This window comes from Thermothelomyces thermophilus, chromosome 5 (assembly GCF_000226095.1).
Source record: "Thermothelomyces thermophilus ATCC 42464 chromosome 5, complete sequence".
Classification (NCBI taxonomy): Eukaryota; Fungi; Ascomycota; class Sordariomycetes; order Sordariales; family Chaetomiaceae; genus Thermothelomyces; species Thermothelomyces thermophilus.
Window position 1 is genome coordinate 3262027 of NC_016476.1, and position 25532 is coordinate 3287558.

General features: G+C 55.3%; 9 protein-coding genes across 9 annotated transcripts; 4 read left to right on the top strand and 5 right to left on the bottom strand.

Moving 5' to 3' along the window:
* Nucleotides 1-154: 154 nt before the first annotated feature.
* Nucleotides 155-1703, top strand: MYCTH_2067869 (uncharacterized protein; the record flags this gene model as incomplete). Its single annotated transcript, XM_003665375.1, has 4 exons — nucleotides 155-746; nucleotides 807-975; nucleotides 1039-1263; nucleotides 1319-1703. 4 exons carry the CDS (start codon nucleotides 155-157, stop codon nucleotides 1701-1703), a joined length of 1371 nt encoding a protein of 456 aa, XP_003665423.1.
* A 135-nt stretch (nucleotides 1704-1838) lies between these two features.
* Nucleotides 1839-3861, bottom strand: MYCTH_2309107 (uncharacterized protein). The gene is made up of 2 exons (XM_003665376.1): nucleotides 3559-3861; nucleotides 1839-3499 (listed from the first exon to the last, which is right to left on the bottom strand). The coding sequence occupies exons 1-2, from the start codon at nucleotides 3666-3668 to the stop codon at nucleotides 2101-2103; spliced, it is 1509 nt and encodes a 502-aa protein (XP_003665424.1). The 5' UTR covers nucleotides 3669-3861; the 3' UTR covers nucleotides 1839-2100.
* Nucleotides 3862-4278: 417 nt separating this feature from the next.
* Nucleotides 4279-6171, top strand: MYCTH_2309109 (uncharacterized protein). The gene is made up of 4 exons (XM_003665377.1): nucleotides 4279-5412; nucleotides 5470-5631; nucleotides 5755-5892; nucleotides 5945-6171. The coding sequence occupies exons 1-4, from the start codon at nucleotides 4560-4562 to the stop codon at nucleotides 6094-6096; spliced, it is 1305 nt and encodes a 434-aa protein (XP_003665425.1). The 5' UTR covers nucleotides 4279-4559; the 3' UTR covers nucleotides 6097-6171.
* MYCTH_2309110 (uncharacterized protein) lies at nucleotides 6084-8375 on the bottom strand. The gene is made up of 3 exons (XM_003665378.1): nucleotides 8172-8375; nucleotides 7986-8080; nucleotides 6084-7929 (listed from the first exon to the last, which is right to left on the bottom strand). Exons 1-3 carry the CDS (start codon nucleotides 8217-8219, stop codon nucleotides 6246-6248), a joined length of 1827 nt encoding a protein of 608 aa, XP_003665426.1. The 5' UTR covers nucleotides 8220-8375; the 3' UTR covers nucleotides 6084-6245.
* A 1450-nt stretch (nucleotides 8376-9825) lies between these two features.
* On the bottom strand, nucleotides 9826-11973 carry MYCTH_2309112 (uncharacterized protein). The gene has a single exon (XM_003665379.1). It carries the CDS (start codon nucleotides 11670-11672, stop codon nucleotides 9903-9905), a length of 1770 nt encoding a protein of 589 aa, XP_003665427.1. The 5' UTR covers nucleotides 11673-11973; the 3' UTR covers nucleotides 9826-9902.
* A 1561-nt stretch (nucleotides 11974-13534) lies between these two features.
* Nucleotides 13535-15254, bottom strand: MYCTH_2316023 (uncharacterized protein). Its single transcript, XM_003665380.1, is given in 5 exon segments — nucleotides 13535-13685; nucleotides 13709-13712; nucleotides 13723-14357; nucleotides 14430-14698; nucleotides 15033-15254. 3 exon segments carry the CDS (start codon nucleotides 15070-15072, stop codon nucleotides 13881-13883), a joined length of 786 nt encoding a protein of 261 aa, XP_003665428.1. The 5' UTR covers nucleotides 15073-15254; the 3' UTR covers nucleotides 13535-13685; nucleotides 13709-13712; nucleotides 13723-13880.
* Nucleotides 15255-18096: 2842 nt separating this feature from the next.
* MYCTH_2309119 (uncharacterized protein) lies at nucleotides 18097-21107 on the top strand. The gene is made up of 5 exons (XM_003665381.1): nucleotides 18097-18195; nucleotides 18271-18875; nucleotides 18943-19430; nucleotides 19496-19833; nucleotides 19888-21107. Exons 2-5 carry the CDS (start codon nucleotides 18329-18331, stop codon nucleotides 21005-21007), a joined length of 2493 nt encoding a protein of 830 aa, XP_003665429.1. The 5' UTR covers nucleotides 18097-18195; nucleotides 18271-18328; the 3' UTR covers nucleotides 21008-21107.
* A 206-nt stretch (nucleotides 21108-21313) lies between these two features.
* Nucleotides 21314-22393, bottom strand: MYCTH_2316024 (uncharacterized protein). The gene is made up of 3 exons (XM_003665382.1): nucleotides 22267-22393; nucleotides 22050-22201; nucleotides 21314-21991 (listed from the first exon to the last, which is right to left on the bottom strand). The coding sequence occupies exons 1-3, from the start codon at nucleotides 22319-22321 to the stop codon at nucleotides 21599-21601; spliced, it is 600 nt and encodes a 199-aa protein (XP_003665430.1). The 5' UTR covers nucleotides 22322-22393; the 3' UTR covers nucleotides 21314-21598.
* A 304-nt stretch (nucleotides 22394-22697) lies between these two features.
* Nucleotides 22698-25462, top strand: MYCTH_2309125 (uncharacterized protein). Its single transcript, XM_003665383.1, has 3 exons — nucleotides 22698-23904; nucleotides 23968-24560; nucleotides 24633-25462. The coding sequence occupies exons 1-2, from the start codon at nucleotides 22924-22926 to the stop codon at nucleotides 24532-24534; spliced, it is 1548 nt and encodes a 515-aa protein (XP_003665431.1). The 5' UTR covers nucleotides 22698-22923; the 3' UTR covers nucleotides 24535-24560; nucleotides 24633-25462.
* The last annotated feature ends 70 nt before the right edge of the window (nucleotides 25463-25532 follow it).

The window sequence follows — 25532 nt, forward strand, 5'->3', positions numbered from 1 at the left end:
GCAAAAGCGCTGGTTTGACGGCTTCCTGTGATTATCACTCCGCTTGTGGCTTGTCGGTTGGAAAGCACTGCTTCTCATGACCTCTCAGCGGCAAGGCAACAACAGCAGCTGGCAGTTCGCCGTCTCCAGCACGTCCCCCAAGCTAGTGAATGCCATGGAGGCTGCTATAGCGGCCGGCGCAGAAGTCAGCCGTGTAAGTCGTCGCATTCTGCAGAAGATTTGGGACCCGGAGCCTATCAACGACCGGAACTCGAACGAACCGGCCTGGTGTTTAGGCCGCGCATACATACTCGGTCCGAAGGCGTCGGGAGCACCTCAGCCTGTCGTTGCAAGTACACCTCCCGCAGACCCCGCAACAGATAAAATAGGTACAAAAGCGGCGTCGGTGCCCTCAGTTGTGCGGCGGGGAGCAACTACCCAACAATCACCCGACACGCCACCGGATTCGCTCGCCAGCAGCCTCGATTCGTCACTCGCATACGAAGAGTCTAGCGGAGACAGCGGTTGGCCACCCGCCTTCTTGGATGACTTCGAATCTCGAATATGGATGACTTACCGGACTGGATTCGAGCTGATCCCCAGGTCTACTGACCCGAGAGCAACCTCGTCTTTCTCAATCGCGATGCGCCTTAAAACGACATTGGGGGATCAGACAGGGTTTACATCAGATACAGGCTGGGGTTGTATGATCAGGTCGGGTCAAAGCCTGTTGGCAAACGCGTTGTTGATTTCAAGGCTGGGACGCGGTGAGCTAGTCTATCAGTCATTCCCTTACCCGAAGATTGGTTCTAACGGTGGATTGGCAGACTGGAGGCGAATGACAGATCCTGATGCTGAGCGGCCCATATTGGCGTTATTTGCTGACGACTCCCGCGCCCCATACTCATTGCATAATTTCGTCAAACATGGAGAACTGGCATGTGGTAAATATCCCGGAGAGTGGTTCGGACCGTCGGCAACAGCCCGCTGCATCCAGTATGTCACCTCGTGCTGACTCGCTTGAGATGCGGGAACCACGCCATGGCTAATATTTTGTAGAGCTTTAGCAAACAAACACGAGTCCTCCTTGCGGGTTTACTCCACGGGTGATCTTCCTGATGTCTATGAGGACAGCTTCATGGCCACGGCCAAGCCCGACGGCGAGACTTTCCACCCAACTCTGATCTTGGTATGCACAAGGTTGGGTATTGACAAGATCAACCAAGTATATGTGGAGGCTTTGATTTCTACTCTGCAGATGGAGCAGTCTATTGGAATTGCAGGGTGAGGTGCTTTCCACTCCTATTTCAGTCTTGATTTGCTTGCTGACATGTTTCAGAGGTCGTCCTGCATCATCGCACTACTTTGTCGGAGTTCAGGGACAATGGCTCTTTTATCTTGACCCTCATCACCCTAGACCGAAACTACCATACCGCGAGAATCCTGATGACTATACGTCGGAGGAACTGGATTCCTGCCACACTAGGCGGCTACGCCGTCTCCATGTTGAGGATATGGACCCCAGCATGTTGATCGGATTCCTAATCAAAGACGAGGATGACTGGGACATGTGGAAGAGTGCAGTGAAGCACGTGCAAGGGAAGTCCATCATCACCGTCTCGCCTTACGATCCTACACGGGATATGGGCTCGGCTCGAGCGGAGGCCATCGAAGAAGTACAGACACTGAGCGACGACGACGACGACACGGTGCTTGAAGCATAGGTTTTGGGATGCCCGAGCCAATCGTGGGTTAAGAGCCCATGAAGAAACATATCATCGGCCCAAGCTACCCACCGGTCTTCGGTTGCGCGCCATTGCCAATCCTCGGCTCGATTGACGATGCTTAACCACACTGGTGGCTCTAGCAATGTATGTTCAGTCGTGCCTCGAGGAAGGGAAGTTTTCTAGGCGTCATGCTACTGAACGGACGTCTTAACGGCGCTTCTTCTTGCCCATCATGGCATTAGAGGCAGGGAGAGGAGCTGCATGCTTTGGATTTTCCCGAATATGGTCGAAGAGCTTAGACCGAGATGGGAAGCTAGCCTTGCATCCAGCACACGTATGCTGTTTCTTTGCGTTAATCGTCGGAGCCCTGCCTGTGTACGTTTGGGAACATGGTTCAATGACTTACAGAGTCGGATGTGCCGGCTGCGGCTGCCAATCGGGCTGCTTTCTTTTCCCGTTTCAATTTGGCTTTGCCCATCTTTTTGCCTCCTTCCAACCCGCCATCCAAGGTGAGGTCACCTAAGCTTGTGGCTACAGAATCTGTGGCGCCAGGCGTGCTACCCTCCTTGTTTGCTGGGCTTCTGCTCCTGGTAGCCCCGTTCAAGAGCCTCTCCTCAACAGCTGCCCGTGGTGCGTAATCATCATCTTCCGTCCCTGAAAACGGCGTCGCTTGGTCCGTGTCTTCTCCACCGGCCGACAGTCGAGAGTCTTCTCTCACTTCTTCCGTGTGTTGCGTTTGAGGACTTGTGTCTTCGCCTGGCGCGCCATTATCGTCTTCTATGGTCTGACGGGCAACCGGGGACGGCATTGAAACTGGTTCAGACTCCTCAAGATCAAGACTAGCGTTCTCCTTCCTCATCTGCCGCTGTATTTTTTGCACAGCTTTGACATGCTTCTTGCTCTTCTCATGTGCTTCGAACTGCTTCTCGCTCTTGAATGTCTTGTTGCAAACGACACACTCAATCTCTTCAATCTCGTCCTCTTCTTCTGATGTCGCAAACTCGCCGTTATCCTCTTCGTCATCCCGGGACTGTGCCCAGTCCGGGACGACGTATTCCGCGAGCTTCTCTAGGTGCGCGGCACGCGACCGTGCTGCTTGGGCAGCCGCCGAATTCCGGAGCATTTGTTGTCTTTCAGCTTCAGACTGAGTGTTTGGAACATAACGAGGATCCCGCTTTTTCACAAAGGCAACCAAAGACAAAACGGCGTCGTTAAATTCCCGGATACCTTCCTCACGCAATTTCTTGTTTTCCTTCTCCATCAGGCGGCGGATTCGGCGGTCGGGAGCGTCCTGAAGGCGGTATTTGTCTCTCCAACTGAACGTTTTTCTGGTTGAGAAGCCCGACCACACGCTATAGAACCGTTTGCCAACCGTATTGTAGTCGTCAGTGGCCTTTCCAAACGGGGGGTAATCCGTCGGTGCAATCCCAGCCCAATCACAGGCAGCCCTTTCCTCTGCAGCGAGCTGGTCAAAGAACTCGTTGAGTATCCCGAAGAAGCCCCTCTGGCTGTCATCCATCGGTACACTGGAATTAAACCGGCTCATCAGGGCGAATATTGCGTTGGCCGACGTGTGTCCGCTCCCGGGATCTGTGGGTGCACTCCCGGCAAGGTCGTCCACGCCGCTGAGAATCGCATCGCGATGGGAATCGTACCAAGCACGTTCCTGGGGATCGGATAAGATCTCATATGCGGTTTGAACTTCGGCAAAGCGTCTGGTTGCGTTCTCAGTGTCGTTAAAATTTCGGTCCGGGTGCAGCTCCAGGGCTTTCTTTTTGTAAGCACGGCGGATCCTATCCAGCATCACAGTCAACATTCGGATGCTAATATATTGAACGTTAGAACTACTCACTCCTCATCGGACGCCTCCCGGGGCACCCCCAGCAGCTCGTAATAGCACGTCTTCCGCTCAACCGCAACTTGGGTGTTGCCGCTCCGAGAAGTTGACTGTTCGGCCCCCATCCTTCCGAAATTCGAGGCATTTATTGTCAACTACCTTATTGAAGTTGACCGTCTACATCGACGATTTTTTGTGGTGAGGTCGCTGCCGGATAGGAGCGTTCTCCAACCAAGTAGATGGACTAGAATTTCGCTTGATGCAGCGCTTGTGTAGCCGCTTCTTACTGTGGGGCTGGTCAAATGCATTGAAGGCCGGGAGAGGGGGCGGGGTTGCTTTGCAAGACGGTACGGATCACAGCATGTAATCCGTACTCCGTACATACAGTACATACGTGCATACCTCCCCACCATATGGATATAGCACAAACAAGTATGTTACATGTAAAGTGCTGTATTTCACTGTATGTACAGTACCGTGGTTACATGACACTTGGATGTATTTCAAGTCATGTCACACGTGAAGATCAGGGGGCTTTTTGCCACTCCAACGGCGGCGAATGAACCATCAAACTGGCAAAATTTCCCAGGAGGTTACACCATGAGGGCGAGGGGAACCGTTTTGATCATGTGGCTCGACACCTCCATGATAGAACTTCCGCATATGATGGGATTGTGGGCCCCTGTCGGGTTGTTACCGTTAGGTAACCGAAGTCTGCGCTCTAACCACACCTCGTGCTAGCGTGCCTGTGCGAAAACAGCATCAATTTCCTCGCTGAGCTCGACTAGTTTCCCTCCGCGATTTAGCTTTTCAAGAGACCCATCTCCGACTTTGAGCCAGAAATCTCCTGCACGATATTCCCGGGAAGCAGCGGGAAGCAGCAGGAACCATTTTCGGATTTTCGTTCTACCTCTAAGCTGGTAGTTCATGTATATGGACTCGCTTCCCGCCATGCGCAGGCGTCTTTCGGGGCTTTCACCAGTCTGGTCATTTGTGTTCCCCTTATTGTTGTTGCCATGAAGTTCGGCCACGCATTCCAGGAGGCCCTTGCTGCCGACAGCTACCCACAGCACTGGGTAGAGAAGGCCGTTCCTTACCGTCAACTGAAGAAGATCCTGGGGAAGGTCCGGGAAGAGCTAATAACAAACGGCTACGCCCCCGATACGCTTCAACAGCTCCTGACCGAGCATAATGCCGAATACCGACTCGAGACCGACGCATTTCACCTGCTGCGGCCGAAGCTGGTTGTTCGCCCGAGCCTCTCGGGGGAACAGGTTCCCAAAACCAAATCCTTAAGCGAGGTGACTTCGACAACGCTAAGTGACTATGCCGACTGCCACTCATCCGAACTGGACGTTTCCCAAAATGGGGCGAGCGTCGGCGGCGGCGGCGGCGACGACGATGACGGTTGGGTTGAAATCCCTCTGAGCTCTGACGCCCGATTTTTTGGCCTCCTACAGGCCGATCTCACCGAGCTCGACACACTCCAGGCGAAAGAGCGACAGTTGATGAACGATAAAATCAGCATTTTGGGAAATGAGATTGCCGAAGTAGCAAAGCCACGCAAGGGACTCGCGAAGTTCTCCAAATCAGACCTGTACCGCTGGCGCGAGATCTTCGAGCTCTACCTGGCTGCGCAGGTCTTCTTCTCGACGAGCGAAGCTGCGAGTGGGCTGCGCAAGAGCGAGAAAGCACGGCAGCAGCTTGTATGGTTCCAAGAAGAGGTCAAGAAACGTCAGCTTCTGCAGAAGTTCAAGATCGAGTCGAGCGCTACTGCGTATGCCCATTTCTTGGCCCTGAACGCAACGCTGCTGCAGAACTTACAGTTCCAGGAGTTGAACCAGACGGCAATTACAAAGATCATCAAGAGTGAGCGCGAACCTACTGGGCGGACATTGTGTGTCCTGTTACTCACCTGTTCCCCAGAATTTGACAAGCGGACTTCTTTGGGAGTGAAGAGGACGTTTCCCAAAATGATGTACCCTGCTCAGTTCATATCTGAGGCAATCTCCAAGGACGTGTGCGCCCAGCTAGCTCGCGAAGTAGTGAACCAAGTTCCACAAGTGGTTGATTACACGTGCACAATATGTGAGCCCTCCACCCAGCCTCCCCCTTTCCTTCCCCCTCTTCCTCTCAAAGATCATGTCTCCCGGGGAGCACAAAGGGTCGTGGCGCCTTACATCCGCTTTTATGCTGACGCCTTACGCTTAGGTCTCTCCATCTGTTGGCTGCCCATCCGACTGGATTGCACGCACTTGTTCTGTATCCGCTGCATGATCAAGATGCAGAACCAGAATAAGCGGTATTGTCCCCTCTGCCGAGCCGACGTGATTCAGCGCGCAAACGAGAGTAAGTGTCATTGGTCACTCTGCCTTTAATATTTGCTAACCTTTACGGCTAGCCCACATTGATGAACAACTTGTGCGGTATCTTGAGCGGTGGTTTCCCAAAGAGACCAAGGAGAAGCAAGCATACAATGAATTAGAACGACGCAGAGAATTACTGGGTGACGTCTACGTGGGCGAGGAGCCACCCCAATGTGTGGTGATGTGAGCGTCGTGACTGTTGGTGTGGAAAGAGGTTTTGGGGTGGGGTGGAAGGGGGGTTGCGATTTGTGACAAGCAGGCGCAAAAGATCACGAACAAGACACACACCGGCGAGAAACAAGCAGTAAAATAATTCCCTAATCTTTCTCGTAACCATCAGGACCCCCGTGTTTTAACGCTCTCTTCTGCCGCTCTTAGCGCCGCTTTGAACACGTTCACGATGTGCTCGGGCTCCTCAAGACCAACGCTAATCCGGATCAAGTCGCGTTCGACCCCGAACTTTTCAGCCCAATCAAGCTCCTGGTAATGCGCCAACAGCACGTAGGGCGAGGTGAGAGTGAAGTTGGTGCCCAGACTCGGGCCCTTGGCCGTCTGAACAGTGTCATAGAAAGCGACAGCCTGCTCGTGCCGATGGAAAACGACGGATAGCAGGCCACCATAGCCGCCGCTGGGCAGCTTGCATGCCTCGTAGTTGGCCGCGGAGTCATTGAACTTGGGGTAGAACAGGCTCTTGACAAGCGGGCTCTCCCTCAGCACGTCACAGATGGCCTCGGCGTTGGCGTTAATTCTGTCGATGCGCGAGACAAAGTCACGGCTGTTGCGCTCCATGAACATGACGTCTTCGGGCCAGTACGTGTCCTCGTACTCGGTGCGTGCCCACTCTTTTAGGGCCGCGTAGTAGCGGCTGTTTGGGTTGAAGATGGCGGTGCCCCCCATGACGTTGCAGTCGCCCGAGAAGATTTTGGTCAGGCTGCTTACGACGATGTCGGCAAAGGGCAGCACGTTGACGTTGGCAAAGGTGCCGATAGTCTCGTCCACGACGACGGCGAAGTCGTACTTGTCGGCGAGCTGCCGGATGCGGCGCAGGTTGGGGCACGTCAGAAGGGGGTTGCCGGGGAACTCGCAGAAGAGGGCAAGGAATCTCTCGCCGCCCTCTAGAAGCTTTTCGAACTCGTCAAGCTCTGATTCGGCCCCGCGGCCGTAAAAGACGGCACCAGGGCCAAATTTCTGGAGGATCTTGAAGGTGTCCACGTAGGGGAAGCCGAAGTTGACACTCTTCATGTTGCCGCGCACCCCGAGCAGGGCGCGGTGGGAGTTGAAGATGGCACTCATTCCGCAGGGAAACAGATAGACGTCGTCCTCTCTGAGGTTGACGACCCCGCGAGAATTGGACTCCATCTCGCCTTCCGGGGGCGGGGAGACGGTGAGCTCGCCGTCGCTTCTAAGGGCACCCGCGATCCTCCTCTTGATGGCCGACTTGGCCGGTTGAAAGAAGGTGACATCGAGGTTCCTACCGAAGCGCTCCTCCAGAAACCGCGAGGTCTCCTGGACATCGGGGCTAGCGGTCGGGTCACCATTCGGACCAGGTTTCGGCGAGGGGGGCGCTCTTGTCGTGTCGACCGTCGCTGGCCGCTGGTAGCGTTTGGGACCCCTGCATGGTTTGGGGCTCATAGGGGGCGGAGTTGTGAGTCCATCATCGGGACGAAGCAGGCCGTCCTTGAATAGGGCATGGCAGAACTCGGCCCTACGGCTCGACACGCCGTCGCCTGTGTGCTGCCAGAACTGCTTGACGTAGGGAAAGCTTTCCTGGGAGCACAGCACTGCGGAAATGGCCGGAGAAAGAGGCGTCAGTGCCTCGGGGGCCGACCTTGACGTGTCCAGGACGAGATGGACGATGTCGAGCGAGGCCGCCACCGGGGGAGGGGCATGTGCCTTGACAAAGGTCAAACAGCGAGCAGCGATCCGACGGGTCGGGAACAAGAAGGCCTTGGCGTCCTTGGGGCCAAATCTTGCCACAATGTCCGCAGCGAAGGCCTGGATGCTCCGGTGGATGAAGAATCTGGACGAGGGTCAGCAGCAAAATTTGATGTGAGAGGTGGCTCGGCAGCGACAAACCGTGGATAGCCAGTCGACATCCGGCCAACGACCCAGTCCTCGCCCTTTTCGTAGCCAATGTTTGACTCCCATGTTGGCAAGGAAACGCTCACAGCCTAGGTGACTCTTGTTAGCTGATCGGGTTGCCACATGCACACCTGGCGTGGCTGTCCGTTCCAGGAGTCAAGGGGCTTGGGACTTGCTTACATGGGCTGTGTGCGGGGGGATCGATGCCCCGAGCTCGAAGTCGGTCATCGTTGAGAACCGTGTAGAGTCTGGATTCTGGTTCGGATGTCTCCACGTTCTCTTCTCTTCCTGTGTTGCAGAAGGTCTAACAGAGGAGCAGCGCGGTGCTGTCCGAGAGGAGTGCGTTCTGAGAGCGGGTCTCTTTTAATCGGCTTACTGCACCCTATTCTGTATATACTTTGCCTCAGCTGCCCGGTGGCTGGATCCGGTACCAGTAGGGAGAAATTGCTCAAGAAGAGAGCTGCCTCAAATTCAAAAGTCGTTACGAGTACGGAGTCACCAGGGGCCGTTCAGTGCTGCCGCCCCACGCCCACGTTCTTCGCTAGTTGCTGTGACATTCACGTTGCACGGGTGAACGGTGAACGGGATGAAGGGGGCGACATGCCGGCGGATCAAGAAAAACATTCCGACCATCGGAGGCGGATGAAGAGGCTTGCTGGTGGACAAAAATATGGGGAAAACCTGCCGGTTCCAATCAGCGGGTTAAACGTAAACCTTTGCGCTGCACCAACGAGACGCGGCGTGTGCGAAATTCATACAATGCGAATCCTGCTTCGACAGATGTTTTTTTTGGCCGCGATGCCTATAGACTGCAAGTTGACTTGCCAAGCACATCCCAATGCTAAGCTGTTGTGGTTGGGTCGATGCTTTCAGATCGGCTGGGCTATACAGAGTAGCTTGGTACCTATCCGCAGCAGGTTCCGCTGGCGCTTTTCGACCCCCGCTCGACGAGGTTTCGTGGAAGCTGAGGAGGCACTGACTGAGTGGTGTGTGGGTAGGTACTCCGTAGTGACTCATTCGTGCTAGGGCCTCCTGACAGGCGGGGCAGGGTTGGGTGTTGCCCCTCCGGGACGCCATGCATCCGGAAACTACTTGTGCAGAGTCGACATGCAGAAGCCGACGCACCTTCGAGTACCAACTATACGGAGCAGTGCCAGGTCTTTCCGTAAGCAGCCATGCAAGAAGTGCCTTGAAACGTGGGGATTTGGCTGGATACGAGTTGCTTACGAGCCGCTAGGTTCTCAGTTCGTCGCGAACCCGTCAGGAAGTCGTGAAGTGCCTGGAAGACCTAGACCCCTGAACCCAGGCCAGCCCTCGCCAGCGGTCTCGCTACGACCGGGAGAGAAGGCATTGTTAGTCATGCACATGGTGTGTACTGGATATGTACGTGTGTTATATTTACAGGACAGATTCACACCTGTGATCCGCACGGAAGCCTGGCGGTCTCTTCAATTGTCCGTTCCATCAAGCACTTCTGTTCCTCATCCCTTCATCCCTTCTAGCCGCTCTCGTTGGGTAGATGACCTCATCAACAATCAGGAAAAGCCCTGAATTTCGCAAGCACAACTGAACCAATTACCAAACCAAACTTTGGAAAGTCCAAGGTATCCAGAGAAAGGGACAGCAAAACCACCGCCCAACGGTGACCACAGATTGCTCTGTCATAGCCATTTCTCTCTCGCCGCGTAACACCATGTGCTGTGAACCGTTACTGGTATCCATGAAGACAATGACCTCCAGCAATCCTGATTCTTCCTCTGACCTCCTTTTCCAGAAAAGCAGCAGCAGTCACAACCACAACAGCACTGACATCAAAAAAAAAAAAAAAAAGGAGAGAGAGAGAGAGAGAGAGAGAGAGAGAGAGAAAACTTCCTGCCATGGTTGCTACTGACATGGGTCCGCCACTGAGGCTCAGCGGCCGTTCCTCCGGCTGCCGACACAGCTAATACTGTCACTGGGCGCAATGCTGTCCGTATCCCCAATATCTTCGTCGTCGTCGTCCTCGGTTTCCCATTTGCCCACGCGGCTGACAGGAAGAGGGACGTGACGGGCCGACACATATGTCGCGGGCCTGCTTGCCGGAAGGGGCACGTCGCGCGCCGAAACGTAGGTTGGCGCTCTGCTGTCTGGAAGGGGAACATGGCGGGCCGAGACGTACGTGGGGGCTCGGCTATCGGGGAGCGGCACGTCGCGCGCTGAGATGTAGGTCGGCGCCCTGCTGTCGGGAAGAGGAACGTGGTGGGCTGAGACGTAGCTGCCCTCACGACTGCGATTCCGGGGCGCGGCGCTGACCTTGTATGTCACCGTCGTCACGCGGCTGCCAGACCTCGAGTGGGAGCTCACGTGCGCGGGTGCATCGTAAGGCTCCGCGGGCGGTGCGCGGACCGTGCTGCTGGACCTGCGGCTTCTGGCAGAGACGTAACTCTCCCTGTCGGGGGTGTCATATGTGTAGCTGCGCTGCACGATGGGAGGATGTCTCGAACTCCGCGAGCTCACGTAGCTGCGATGCTCCGTATCCATCTCGCTGTAATAAGGGTCCCTGTAACTCGCAGACTCGCTTCGGGGCCGCGCGGAAGACGTTCGCGAGCGGGACGACCGGTGGCGCCCCCGCGAGTCATCGTCATAGACGTCGCCCACTTCCGTAGTCCGCGGCGCGTCTGCCTGGCTGTATCGGGCAATGTACTCGGGAGGAGGAGGACGATAGTCCGGGTAAGTCGGGTAATCGCCCTGGTAGCGAACCCTGTCCACAGCCCTCTCCACCTCGACGTAACGGGGTTTGCGATCCGAGTACCCCTCGTACCTCTCCGGAAAGGTGTACCGGCGCGAGGAGGGAGGCATGTCGTAGTCCTGGCGCGAATCGCGGGCCCGATCGTCCTTGACCATGTTATAGGTGAATGCACCACCCAGAGCGGCGCCGGCAGCAACACCGAGAAGGGTTCCAACTACAGCGCCGGCACTCAGGCCTCTTGAATTCTCCCGGGCAGATGTGGCCGGTTCGTAGACGGAAGATCCAGTCGTGACACTGCGCCGGATACCGGGATGCGGCTGGTCGTCGTCGTCTTCGGGATACCGAGCGTGGGATCGGCGGGAGAGGGTGCGGCCGGAGGCGCTGGACGCAGGGCTCAGGGCAGCAGCCGAAGCAAGAAGAGACGAGGTTGCGACATCGTAGTTCCAGCTCAAGACACGGCTCGCCCCTTCGCTGGTCGACTTGGTATAGCGGGCAGTTGAACCGGCATAATGCGAGCAATATTCTGGTGGCGGCTGATATACAACTTCCAACAAGTTGCCGACAAAGTCGGTTATAAACACCCGAGTGCCGCCACCGCTAGTGTCCCGACGTTGCGCAGAGACGCCACTGCGAACAACATAGTTCTCGGCCGGGTGGCGGGAATGCGATTCCCGAATGTCGGGATTGGCCCGTAAGGCGAATTCGTAGCAGGAATCGGCCGCGGCCGCCGAAGGGGCGCTAAGGACAATGCGCGAAGTCCTCAGGGGCCGGTCTCTGCTCGACACGACCTGCCGGATCTGAAAAATAGGGGTTGTCCGCGAAGAGTCACCAAACGTGATAGAGGGAAAGTGTCCGTCGTCAGTAGAGTGATAACGCAGGCCGAGAGGCTGGATAACTGCCGAGTAGAATGACGACGACGAGGGGAGGTGGTCGACCTCCAGAAAGGGAAGCATTGGTTCGATATAATACGCCCTGGGCAAGGCGCCCCGGCAGCCGGGTAGTGGGGAAGGGGTAAGAGTGAGCACGCGGAAAGCCAGCCAGCACGAGACAGAGAGAGGGTAGCAGTGTGGTCGTGTCGCACAGCCAGCCGGCCGCTTACAGACACGGGGCCCCGAGAGGAGACGTCGAGGTCAGCGCTCAACAAATGCCCTAGGACAGCTCCAGGGCCGCTCTGTGGCGTGGCAGGCCGAGCAGGCCGGGATTCGCTCTGGTGAGCTGAGGTTCCGAGCAAGGGATAGCAGAAGGCCAGAAAAGAAAACAAGCACTTCTCTGGTTTGGCCGTGCAGAAAGAGGGGGTTGGGTCAAACGGCGCCGTGCCGCGCTCCTCGCGCGCAACTGAAGGCTATTGACATGAAAAGAAAAAGACCAGCCACACGAGGAGCCTGATCTAGCACCAGTCCAATCTGATACATTGAATTCGCTGAGGAAGGGCCAGCGCCACGGAAGTATGGGGTAGGAAGAGGACGCTTGGCCGAGATGCCAGTCAAAGAACGGTGCTGCCCAACCTAAGATCTCCAAGACCGGGCTGACACCCTGGCCCCGCAACGGTTGCAGTTCAAGGAAAGCGGGTGGACAATGCCCGCGGCAGGGGGAGGGGAGCCCCGGTGATAGGCGTGGAGTTGATCGCTGCAGCCCGACCTTGAGACCACGCCTCGGCGCCCGGGCCTGGCTGAGCCGGCGGTCTGCTTCTCAGCGTGTTTGGGACGAGGCAAGTCGAAAATCGACAATTTCGAGATTCTGACCGACACGGCATTGCGCGGCGCGCATGGGATTGGATGCCGGGTAAGCGGTAACTAACCGCTTGCCCCGCTGTGCCCGAAGGCTCAGCCGGTAGGCTGTGGTTCCGCCTGCCTGGCGGTGGTGGCCCCAGGATAGGTAGCGTACATAGTAGTGACTGAGGTCCACATGCACAGGCTCCCGGGAAGATGTTCGTCGTGTGGCAGACATCTGATCCTAACTTGCGCAACCTGCCACGTCGGGTTTCTCCACAGCAGTTATTCTGGAACCCGGCCCCCACTTGTAGATGAGATCCCGCCTTTCCCGCCTGACCTTTCAAGTCGCTGCCCTGCTTCAACCGTCTCGCCAGGAGCATTTCAATAGTCCGGCCACATGTCAATGGCCGCAAAGTGTGCCTATGTTATGCTCAAGCAACAACAGCTTCCATGGGGTTCGGGTGGCGTATTGCGAACCTTACTGGCGCCACACACTCGCAGTTAAAGAATCCCACACTCGGCTTGAATGGTTAACACCAGTCCGATAGGTGAGGACGGTGAACAGGTGGAGCGGGGTTTTCTTGCCACAACTGGCCGGGGCAGTTCACTTGCATCCTCTTTGGACTCAAGGGGTGCATTGAGGCCGCCTGGCCGTTATAGGGTTGGTTCGCATGTCGCAAATACTGGGATCGGTTGTATGCTGAGGTGTTGAAGAAACTCAGTTCCCAAACCTCCCCACTGTAGTATGCCCCCTCACTGCGTCGTCAACACGGTTGCCGACGGCGGATCAAGGAGGAAAGGGCTGCGGGAGCTAAGGCTGGTCGCACATGACGATTTGCTACAATGAACAGTAGACCTCATGCCGCAGTAGTATGTGGCTCCCGCACCGAGCCCTCCCTACAACCCGATCCCCTACTGTCTCTTTCCTGTGATCAGACCCAAGTTGTTCCCATCTCCCATAATTCGGCCTCTCCCCCCCGGGGCCCCTCGTGTAGAATCCCTTGACCGAGTTTCCGGATCAAGAAGTACAAAGGTAACATTAGCTACTCCTTGGGTAGTGTAGGTCAGTCGGTTCATTACGCTGACATCTTGAGGAGAAGCAATAAGAGATATGAATTATGAATTCAAGGACCAGGGAAAGACGCGAGCCAAGTTGAAGTGGCACCGCGCAGACGACGAAAGCGTCTTGGGATCCGTTGTTGAACGCCCCATGTTTTGTTGCAAAAACACCGACAGCTCAAGCACAGACATCCCAAGTTCCGGTAGACAAAGGCCGTTAACCGCGATGTTGTATCGCAGAACAGGCACAATGCAACCGCAGCTTCCTGTAGGTAATTAGGGAGCCGACAGATCTTTCCATCCAGTTCCCTGTCCTTGTCGATAAAAAGCGGCCCAAAGCCGGTCAAAAGCAGCCTTGCCGCCAAGTATAAAAGACACCGCAGCATCACCTCAGATAATGTCCCAGCAATCCTCGGCCGCATGGCAAAACTTGCTGCAGGCAACGCTCGCCGAAAGGCTGTAATTGCTGATGGAAATTTTCTCATCCACATAGGCGTCGGCAAAGTTGTCTGGCCCCTTGGCCATCGCGCCAACAAAGACACAAATGCTCTCGTTTGGTTTGAGCGTGTCAAGGTAATCGCGCACACGCACCAGCGGCGCGTCGAAGCTCAGTGTAATCTTTCGGCAATTGGGGGGCAGGTGGTCGGTGATCGGATTCTGAATAACCTTCAACAGCTTTTCCTGTGAGTTGGTGCCCTTAATGGAGAGGCGATGGAGCAGCTGAACCATCAGGCCAGCAAAGCGCTTGAACGTCCGCGGGATGCGGACAGAGGGCGAAACCTCGATGAGCACGCCCTTGGCGGTCTGTATGTAAATCTGGAGTTTCCCAGCTTTGTTGATCGGCGAGTCGAGGAGAGTAAGCAGGCACTGAGACACGCGAAGGTAGGTGTCAGTGGGCCGCATACATCAACTTCGGGGAGCATGGCGGCTTGTTCAAACCTGGTGGGTGATGTCAGGGCGCGCGTCGCTGATGTCCCTGTTCATCTTGCGCATGACACCAATGTGCTCGTCGCTGTTGAGCAGCGAGTACTTCTCCTCCCTCTGCACGCCCATGCGGTTGACCCCGCCATGTGAAGCCTTATACGTCTCGAGGCTGGCATTGGAAAGGACAACAATCAATCGTTTAGTATCTTTGTCGGTGGGCGGGATAGGGGTATGCTGCTCGGCTACCAGCTGCGGCAGCTCTGGAGGCGGGAGCGACTGAGTTCCTGTCATGTTGTTGGTCGTGTTAGACAACGTGTTTGCTAAGAAAACGGGTAGAGGCCCGCAGCCAATTTGCACAGGTGAAGAGGAGATGTGGCGAGGCAACCGATTCTGACAACTTTATCCTCGAAACATGTGTCTGCTGGAAGCGGGGTCCTCCGGCTGGTTGGGAATTTTTTTCCCCCTCCACACCTCCAGGTGTGCCCGAGGTCCCACCTACAAGCACGCAAGCACAAACAAAAAAAAGAATGTTCGTCCCGAAATCGATCGCTAGAAGCGATCAAACGCCAAATGGCAGTAGAATTGATGGACAGGGAAGCGAATGGTATCTAAACTTACTTGGCCGCTTTCCAGCCCGGTATTCTGGGGAGGACGACATTGTTGTGGTGTTTTCGATTGTTTTGAAGGGTCACAGGGCTGTCATGAATCGGCTTGAATCTTGACGGATGGACGGGAAAGGGGATAAATAATCGTGAAAGGAGGCCGATTCGGCAAGGCTGGGTCGTCGGACACCGGACGTGAGAGAAAGAAGATGACTGCAGACTCGGAGGCAGAAGGACGGCTGCCTGAAGACAAAAGCAATGGGCTAGGAGGAAAGGCTTAAAAGAGAAATGGTTGAAAGGAGGGGATAGCGCATGCATGCGAAAAGGCCTTCGCTTACACCAGCCCCTACTCCTCGTTACAACTGGTCGGACACCGGGCAGTTTTCGGCGCTGACACTGCTGGGTTGTTTGTGCAGATACGGAGTACCACATGTAACTACATACATACATACAGACATAAGGTAAGGTGTATACCCTGTTTTGGCGCGGTGGGGAAGGGAGGAGCCGAGCTGGACCCCTGAAAAATCAACTTATCGGGGTCCGAAGGAGCTTAATTGTGGGGTCTCGCGCCTGTCCCCGGGCCACCCGCCGAACAATCCCGAAAGCTCAGCATCTCCGGGCCATGACAGATCCTCACGACCAATTGGAGCACACTTCATTCGGTATCAATAGCCGTAAATAACAGAAGAACCATGGTGAGTCAGAAACGCCCGGAGCCCGTCCGTTTGTTTCGGAGCTCTCGGGGTCAATCGGGGCAACGGTTTGAAGACGACGATATACAAAGCGCCGACTTTTGAAGGTCTCTATCACTTTGCCAATCGCTCAAGCCGACATCACAGTGACATGGCAGACATATCCCAAGTTCCGGCGTCTTGGGCGTTCTGATTTGATCTTAGCGTTGTCTAGCCTCGTTAACTTTTTTAACTCTTCCGGGAGCTTCACTGGGTTGCCGGCCTTCAGCCCCGACGTCGGGACTGGCAACAGTGTGCCCTGAAAGAGGTTGGTTACACTAGCTAGCTAGAGGCTTTTGAACTTTTTTGGGGGTGCCTCCTGGCTACATCGATATCACCCGGATAGAAAAATCGACGAGGGTCAGTATGATAATTCCAAATGCGGCCATCGAGTGATCAAAATATCCTCACATATGAGGTAGCATTGGCTCAACCACGCTATATTTGTGTGATTACTTCTTAACTTCAACTCCCTCTCGATGTTCTCGCGGTTTCGCCCTGTTTCGCAGAAGCCAGCCTTCTGAGTGGCCGGTTTTGGATGCAAATTACACGCGTCCCGGGCGTGGCCAAGAACGCCCTATCACTTACCATGGCTTGTAATATCAACCCAGTCTAAGACCATTTCTGGCCAGATTCGTTGGCCGAGGCCAGGAACACTCGCGATTCCGAAGATGTCTTTCGTGGTCAATCACACTGCCGGTGACCAGTTATCTTTATATAAGCCGGTTTCCCTGGAACCATCTCAGTGGCCCTGTTGAACCCCCCCCCCCCGGGGTCTTTACCTCTCCTGTTCCTAGTTGGTATCCGTTATTTCTTTGTCTTAGAACAATTTTTACTTCTGCAAGGGACATACCCTTACCAAAGTTCACAAGATCAAGGAAAGCTCGTACAACGCCATTGGCACATAACCCTATCTTGAGGATACGGGAATGCTGGAAACACTAGTTAGCTTTCATTCTAGTGGTGGGCAAGATGGTATGGTCGAGTGTGGTGTCACTAACCCAGAAAATGGCGATGCTCTGTCAACGGAACCGACAAGATATTCGATACCGTGGCCCAGGCATTGAAACTGCAGGCAGCCTTAACCAGCGCCGCGGCAACCTACTATGCGGCGCCGCACCAGCTAAAGGGCAGCAACGCCGTAGGGTGTTCATCTCACAGTACAGGACACAGGGCCCGAGCCTGAACCTGACCGAGCCTCTGGGCCCAACTCGGTTCCATTTTCTCAGGAGACAAAATGACACTGGCGATGGGCGGGGAAGGGGACGGACGGTGAAGGACGGTTCACCAGCCGGAAACTAACTATCGACTTTGCACTCTGACCTCGGCTAGGGACCATCAGCTAGCCATGATGCCGATGCTTCAGGGGTGCGTCAGATTCACTATTACCTGCAACGGGATAGGACAGCACCGCGGTCAACGATGGCGGGGTTGACACCAGCAGTGACCACGGCAACGCGCTGTTGGTGAGTTTGACGAGAGAGATGGGAAGCTGTGGATAAAATACAACTGGGATAGCCGAAAGAAGAGCAATGGCAGTGACGGTAGTGACGGCAACGAACTTGGCAATGGAGGTAAGGATGACAGCAAGGGAAATAACAAGACCGCAGGACTGGGAAGGACAATCAGACAACCTCTACGACGCTCTTCCGAAAGCTAGAGCGTGACACCGCCCCTGCTCGCGCAACAAGGTGACTCGGATGACATGTAGCAAAAAGTTTCGAACTGTGGTATCTGCCTGAGAAGGTGTATAACATTCGTCGGGATCCAACATCCAACCGCAGCTTATTCGAGGTGAGCATGAGCCTCTCGCGTTAGAGCGCACGACGAGACGGTGGCCCCAGGACATCTGCATTGCCATGTAGCTAGGACACTCCTTCGCCCAAAAAACATTACCTGGCGATGCGTTCAAACTTCTTGCACGAGTCAACTGGAGAGGTTGGATTGGTGGTAAAGGAGGGGTCTTGAGCCACGTCATACGTCATCGCGGACGCCGTCGAACACACTTCCTGCGGTTGAGAGCAAGCCGCCGATTCGCCTGGCCGAGTCCTCAACTCCCTTTCCATGCCAAACTTAAACCACAACAATCGTCCATTACATCTCCGCTCCCATTTTCCAGGGACATTGACCTGTATTTTCCTGAGCCTAACAGCCTGCGGAGCTTCTTCAGCGGAGACCGCTGTGTTTTGCATGTGCTTAAAAAGACCGGTCAAGCGAAGACCCCGGTTAGTTTCCGTAGGCGGAGAATTCGCCAAGAAGCGACCCCAAACACGCGAACGACGACATCACATCCCCGTGTCCGCGAGATCCTCGGTTTTTGTTCTTCTATTCGTCTGTTACTATCCCAACGGCTTCTTGCGACCGAAGCCGACGTCTTTTGCGACACCATAATCGTGACGCTCCTGAGCGGCATGTCGACAAGGTGACGCTGCTCTCGTCAGGAACAAAGTGAGTTCATCTCGGGCCCAAGAAATGGAATGGTGAAGCTTCGGTTGAGATCTCGGGTGCTGACAAGCTCCTGAGGCGAGCGGGCGCGGATAGTGACCTAGCTTCTGTCTGCTTGATTTCACAGTCCTCGGCCATGTCTACCCCCAGGGTTGCCGTCGCTTCCACCCCCCAGCGCAACAACGGATACGGTTCGACGAGCTACTTCACTCAATCTCAGATCCAACAGACCTACCAAGCAGCCACGCCCGATGCCGATGCGCTCTCCAAATCCAACCCTGCTTCGAATTCACGGGCCGATAATGGCGGCCATTCGATACCCTCTGCCTCCATGCGACCGGCCCGGTTCATCGAGGAGTGGGATGCGAGTCAGCGCGGAGACTCCGTCGTCGACAGTGCGGTACAGGGTAATATGCAGCGCACCTCGCAAAACCCTGCCAACGCGAACGGTGTTCATGTGGATGCGATAAGCCTGTCGCGTGGGAACACCCTCAAGAAGAAGGCGTCCATCCGGAGGAGTGGGAGCTTGAAGCGCAGCGGGAGCCGCCGAAGTATGAAGGCTGGGAGTGTTAGGAGCCTCGCCCTCCAATCCACGGCAGACCAAGACGAGATGCACAGCGCCTTCTACTGTCCTGTACCGACAAGCGCAAACCCAACCGAGGCCCTCGCCAATCGTTTTCAAGGTTAGTTCTCTCTTTATGCTCCGGCTCGTCCTTTCGAACAGGCAACTGACTCATGCGTCCCCCGCAGCCTGGCGCAAGACCCTCAAAGATCTCATCACCTACTTCAGGGAGGTCCAGACACACTACGAGCATCGGGCGAAATCATTGATGAAGCTAGCGAACGTGCTGAACAACACGACAACGCCACCAGGTCTTCTCACTGAAGGTGGCCTAGACGATGCCCTGGAGATCTTGCGAGGCTACAATAAGCATGCAATCGCCGAGGCCAACAAAGCAAGGGAAATCGAGGAAGATGTCATACTTGCCCTCACCGGGCTGCGAAGTGACCTCCATCAGAAGATCAAAGAGATCCGAAACCTGTCCGGCGATTTCAAGAATTCAGTCGATAAGGAGATGGAAAGCACGCGCAAAGCTGTAAACCAGCTTCAAGAAGCCCTCGGGCAGAACGAGCTTGATCCTTCTCTTACAGTGGGAAAACAAGACCCGTACCTTTTGAGAGTCGCTGTGGACCGGCAAATCGAGAGGCAAATCGACGAGGAAAATTACCTGCACCAGGTATGTGCACTCATATGAGGTTTTCTTTTGACGAACGAGTAGCAAGATCAACTGATAACGCACAGGCCTACCTTAATCTAGAGAATTCAGGGAAAGAGCTCGAGTCCATCATTGTTGGCGAAATTCAAAAGGCATATAACGCCTACGCCGGAATTCTCAAAAGAGAGTCAGACGCCGCCTACAACACCATTGAGGTACTTCGTGCTGGCCCCATATCCATGCCCAAGGACAAAGAATGGACCTCGTTCATTCAGAGGGACGATCGTTTCGTGAGCCCTGACCTTCCCATGCGGTCCGCCGAATCCATCCATTATCCCGGTCGCGATCATTTTGCCTGTCAAGAGATCCGGGCAGGGCTCCTTGAGCGTAAGAGCAAGTACCTGAAGAGTTACACGCCCGGCTGGTGAGTTCCCAACCATAGAGTTTGGGAGATCCTTGGATTTCTAACACGCCCCAGGTATGTTCTTTCTCCAACTCATCTACACGAATACAAATCGGCGGACAAGACGCAAGCACCCCTCATGTCTCTCTACCTTCCCGAGCAGAAACTAGGCTCCCACTCCGCCGAAGGCAGCTCATCAAACAAGTTCGTTCTCAAGGGGCGACAGACCGGATCGATGCACCGGGGCCACAAGTGGGTATTCCGCGCCGAAAGTCACGACACTATGATGGCCTGGTACGAGGATATCAAGAGCATCACGGAGCGGACACCGGAAGAACACAGCAACCTCGTTCGTGCCAATAGCCGAAGCATCAGCAGGTCTTCACAACGGTCGTCCGTCAGCAGCGACGGCGTCGTCGACGACGAGGAGGAACCTCCTTTCACCGCCACCGCGGCCTCGGTTAACCAGCAGCCAAGGAATGACGGATCCTCACGACGTCCGTCAGGTGGGCGTTTCCCATCCGACCTTCAGGTAAACGCACAAAGAGGCTTGCAGGCACCTGGTTCTCCTCTTAGCGCGAATTCGGGATATGGCGAATATCCTAATCCCGCGGATCCCTCTATAACAACCACCGTACCAGGAGGCGGTTTTGACCAACAGCCACCAAGCTCTCGGCAAGCTGGTCGGCCTCAAGAAACCGAGCGAGATGAATTCCAGCGCACTACTGCTATAGGCACTGCTGCTAGTGGGGCTCTATCGGTCTCCAGCTCAGTCGCTGCTACCGCTCAAGGCCGAGTTTCTCAAGACTCCGACCTGGCAAACCGTTCAACGGCTGCCCAACAGCCCGCACTGCTGGCAGACAGGAAACAGGCCACCCCTTTCTGGGCTGAACCCGTCCCCATCCACCCTTCACATTCACATTCACATCTCTCGGCCCAGGATGGTCGTCCCGGCAACGAGCTCTACGAACCGCAGACCTCCACAGGGGTGAACGGTGATTACAGTGCAAACGGGATTGGGGTTCGAACATTATCATTCGATGGGGGTGAGGGTTTGGTTGGAACAAATCAAGTCATCGGCGACGATGAGCTCTCTGCCAGACCCGATGGTGCGGTACGAGCCGACAGTGCTCAGACCATTTCACACCTCCATATCCCGGGTGGATACCCTAAAGGGTCCATTACCGGAACTTGACACCCGTGACAGGAGTGTAGGGGTTTGTTTCAAGAGAAGAAAATAAACTTTAGGCCTACTCCTGAAAAGTCAACATCTGCTCTACCCCCCCCCCCCCGGGTTCCTTGGCTTCGCTGTGGTGTCATTGCAGTTATGACGTAGGCCGAACGTGGCGAAGAGTTCAAAGGGGATTGTTTTGCGCGAGAGTTAAGGGCCTTCTCGGCCGGACTAAGACTTGCTTCTGCAGCCCCTGGGCAGCTGCTCCCACCTAGTCATAATTTGCTCGTCCTCACCCGCGGTCCAATCTCGGTAGCCTAGCAAAGCAGAAGTACTGAACAACTTCGGTGCCCAAGCGACATTCGACTTCCTGCTGCACCTGGATATGTACAACCATGATGTGGTCCGATTTTACATTAAATACAACAACGGAACACCCAGAGCCCTTCCAATAACGCCTTTGTAGCCAGTCCAAGCCCCCATGACATCCCCGGCCTGACTTGATACCGCTTGAGGAGGACGCTGATCCTCGCCCGGTGGCACAATGGTGCATAATGATGATACATAGCCCCCACCCAGCCTCGCCACCGGAAACACATGATGCATATAGCTCCCTTAAGACCTTCCCCGGCCACCGCCTCGCCCACCGCCTCGAGAGAAGCCACCTCTGCCACCCCTCGACGCACCCCCTCGGCCACCCCCACCTCGTGACCCTCCGAAGCCCCCTCTGCTGCCGCCCCTACTTCCGCCGCGCGAGAAACCACCGCTGGAGCCTCCCCGTCCACCACGGGCCGCGCCGCCACGGCTGGGCTTCTTAACCTTTGTGACAGTGCCCGGAGGGGGCTTCGGCTTGGGAAGGAACCGCTCGAGCGGTAGGAGCTTCTCGCCAGCAATATAGAACTTGTCGCCGTACTTAAATGAGGTCGCTTGGATGCCCTCTGAGGGTTTGATGGTGAAGTAGACCTGGTTTATGGGGCCGAGAACTTCGTCGACTTTGCCAATTGCTGTCTGTTTTAAAACAAGTCAGGCTGGAACACTGAGGAAGACGGGGTCCGAGAAGACATACTTTGTTTTCCAGGTAGATCGGCGCATTGAAGTGAGGGATCTTTGGGTTTGTGGACTCGACAACCATCTCGCCCTCGCAGGCATGGATAAACTTGCCCATCTCTAGAACCGTAGCCGGAGGTCCCATGTCACGCTGTTGAAACCCGCCGCGCCCTGGAAGCTTCTGTCAGCATTCGTTCAAGGAACTCGCACCCTTAAATTCGAAAACTCCCGCTCACCTCCTCCGCGTCCACCACCGCCACCGCGGCCCCGGGGCGCTCCTCTAGAAGACATTTCGATTGGATTTCCGCCGTGGAGGTTGTGTTGACGGCGGAGGTTCGAGAGCTAGTTGCGTCGCTCGTGTCGTCAATTGGCGACTGTTCGTTCTGTCCGCGAGCACGATTCGCTGACCCCGACAATATTTTTTTGGGCTCCAGCAGCTGCAAAAGCGGTCAAATCTTTTTGCCGGTCTCCAGGCCCCACCGGGTACTCTTCCGCCTTTTTTGTACAGGACCGAGCACTTTCCGCTTCCTCTTTCATTGTGCATCCCGCCATGCACCAATGCTTGGACTGATACTGTAATGCACACTGTGAGGGACTCGATAACGGTATTGGTGGCCTTTTGATCTTATTTGTCAAGTGTAACCCAGGCACCAAGGGCAGTTAAAGTAGCAGCAGTGGCCAGATTGCTTTGATGGGAAACCTTAAAATGCAGCGTGGACAAAAGCGAGCCAACTAGTTGAACTTCTTGGTGATGACCAGTTCGCAGGTACCGTTTGGCGACGTCCTGCACTAGACAGCAGAACAGATATTTGATAACAAGGAACGTGTTCTCCTGGGGGCCACCCCTTCGCTCCCCTCCACTTGACGCGCAGTCGACGAGCGACTTGACCAAAATGCTGGTTCGCCTCTCAACGTTGGCGCTCGCCGCCGGCATCCTTTCGACGCCTTCGCTGGTGACGTGTCTGTCAGCGTCTGACATACCCCCCGACACCCCCGTTTCGAGGCTTCTGGCGTCGGCGCAGGCTCATCTCTCGAAGGGCGAAACCGGCGATGCACTCGTGTACTACGATGCCGCCGTTGCAAGGGATCCCAACAACTACCTCACCTTCTTCAAGCGCGCTACTACCTACCTCTCATTGGGGCGCACATCGCAAGCCACCGACGATTTTCAGAAGGTGCTATCGCTCAAGCCCGGGTTCGAGGGCGCCCACGTGCAACTAGGCAAGCTGAAGGCTCGTATGGGCGATTGGGATGCGGCAAAGGAGCATTACCGGAAAGCGAAGAGAAATGAGGAGATTGCAAGCTTGGAGGAAGCCAAAGGCGCAGCCGCGCTCGCCGAGGCAGCCGCCAAGTCGGAGAACTGGGAGGAGTGCATCAAGCAGGCCGACGATGCCATATTGACGGCGAGTCGCGCATTGGCGCTCCGGGAACTTCGCGCAAGGTGTGCGTTCGAGGGAGGTGCAATGGAGAGAGGCATCGGCGACCTTCAGCACGTGTTGCAGATGAAGCCAGGCGACACAGCGCCCCACGTCAAGATTTCTGCCATTCAATTTTTTGGGCTGGGAGAACTGCAAGAGGGAATGGCTTCCATTCGGAAGTGCCTGCATTCTGACCCGGATTCCAAGGAATGCAAGAGGTTGTTGAACGCCGAGAAGAAGATGGAGAAGGTGTTCCAAAAAGTCACCAAGGCGCTAGGGAAGAATCAATACATGACGGCGGTACGACAGCTTGTACCGTCAGGGGAGGGTGAAGGGTTGATCAAGGAGGTTAAGGACCAGATGCGCGTACTGAGGGAGGACGGCATAATTCCCAAGGCGGCAGGCAACGTCCTCATCGCTAGGCTAGTGGAGATGGCTTGCCAGGCATACTACGAGGTGAGTCTACGCGCCACATTGGTTTCTACGGCAGGACAGTATATCTGACCGACGACCCAACAGTCAAATAGCAAGAAGGCCAAGGAATACTGCGATGAGTCCCTTAAATACGACGAGAACGCTCTCTATGGTCTGCTCTACCGCGCCAAACATCTCATGGATGCCGAAGAATTTGAAGAGAGCATCAATACGCTCCGCAAGGCGGCCGAAGCCCACCCGGGCAAGGACGACGTAATCAACCCGCTTATGCAGAAGGCTCAGGTTTCGCTCAAGCGCAGCAAGAACAAGGACTACTACAAGGTTCTGGGCGTGGCACATGACGCAGACGAGCGCCAGATCAAGTCGGCCTACCGCAAACTGTCCAAGCTGCACCACCCCGACAAGGCGGTCAAGCAGGGACTCACAAAGGAGGAAGCCGAGAAGAAGATGGCAGCCATCAACGAGGCGTACGAGGTGCTTAGCAACCCGGAGCTGCGCGCCCGCTTCGACCGCGGCGACGATCCAAACTCGCACGAGCAGCAGCAGTACCACGGCCACCCGTTTGGCGGCGGCCATCCGTTCATGTTCCAGCAGGGCGGTCCACAGTTCCAGTTCAACTTCAGGGGTTCCGGCTTCCCATTTGGGTTTTAGCTCAAACCCTGCTGTCTTAGATCACGGTAGTTGCTTTCTGCATCGAGGGAAGGGAGTTTGGGTGTTATATGGAGTACTGAAACCTGTTTTGTGCTTAGTTTCGGAGCAAGCAAAAGAGCGACTTAAGGGTCGAGTTGCGTTTAGGGATCGGAGACCAGGAGAGAGTTTGTGTTGTGTTTTTGCAAAGGAAAGGCTTGTTCCATATCGTCAGGGTGGGCCAGGAATGGCCGACTATTCTATTGCCGTTGACTTTTCTGCCATTTGGACAAACAATCCGTACTCTAAACCCTACGGGTGATTGCCCCCTCCAGTGCTTCTCCAGTGTTCGTCAGATGATCAGCTCCCTGTTGGGTCCTTGGCTGCGGATATCGTGCAGACGAGGAACATTCACCAAGTTGTTCTCGCTCTCTGGACATGCTTTGCGTCTCCGTCGTCCAATGTAACCGTTGGTTTAGAGCTCCGTAGGTCTACCGCCATAAATGGCTGAGTTCCGAGGAGTAATCCGACTCGCTCGTCCTTCTTATGCTAACGATTGACGAACGCTTCTTTCCGGAAAGGAACGGGTGCTAGAACCACGTGCCAGGTTCCTAGGGGAGGAAGAGAGAGGAGCAGTTGAGCATATAGCGGACGGGAGAAGGTTATGAGCATCTCGCTGCGGGTAGGTGGCTAGCTCATGTCCATGGCTGATAGCCAGCAAGAACGCCCCGTTTCAATACTCCATCGACGGGGCGAAAGATAACAGTAGATTATTTATGTACACGGTGCTCTGATGCAGCACACGAGGCCCTGCGTTTCCCGCCGACCGGGCCCTCGAACGCTCGCTCGGAGCGGCATCGTCGCTCTCTCAAAATCCCACCGAAGCGACGAGGATTCTATGCCGTACCAATTGTGAAAATGATCAACCTATCCTGGCTGTAGAATCATCGAGTCTGTCAGCGTCAGCTGGGCTTGAACTAGTAGCGGATGGGGGCGCGTTTTACCCTTAGTTGAAACAAGCC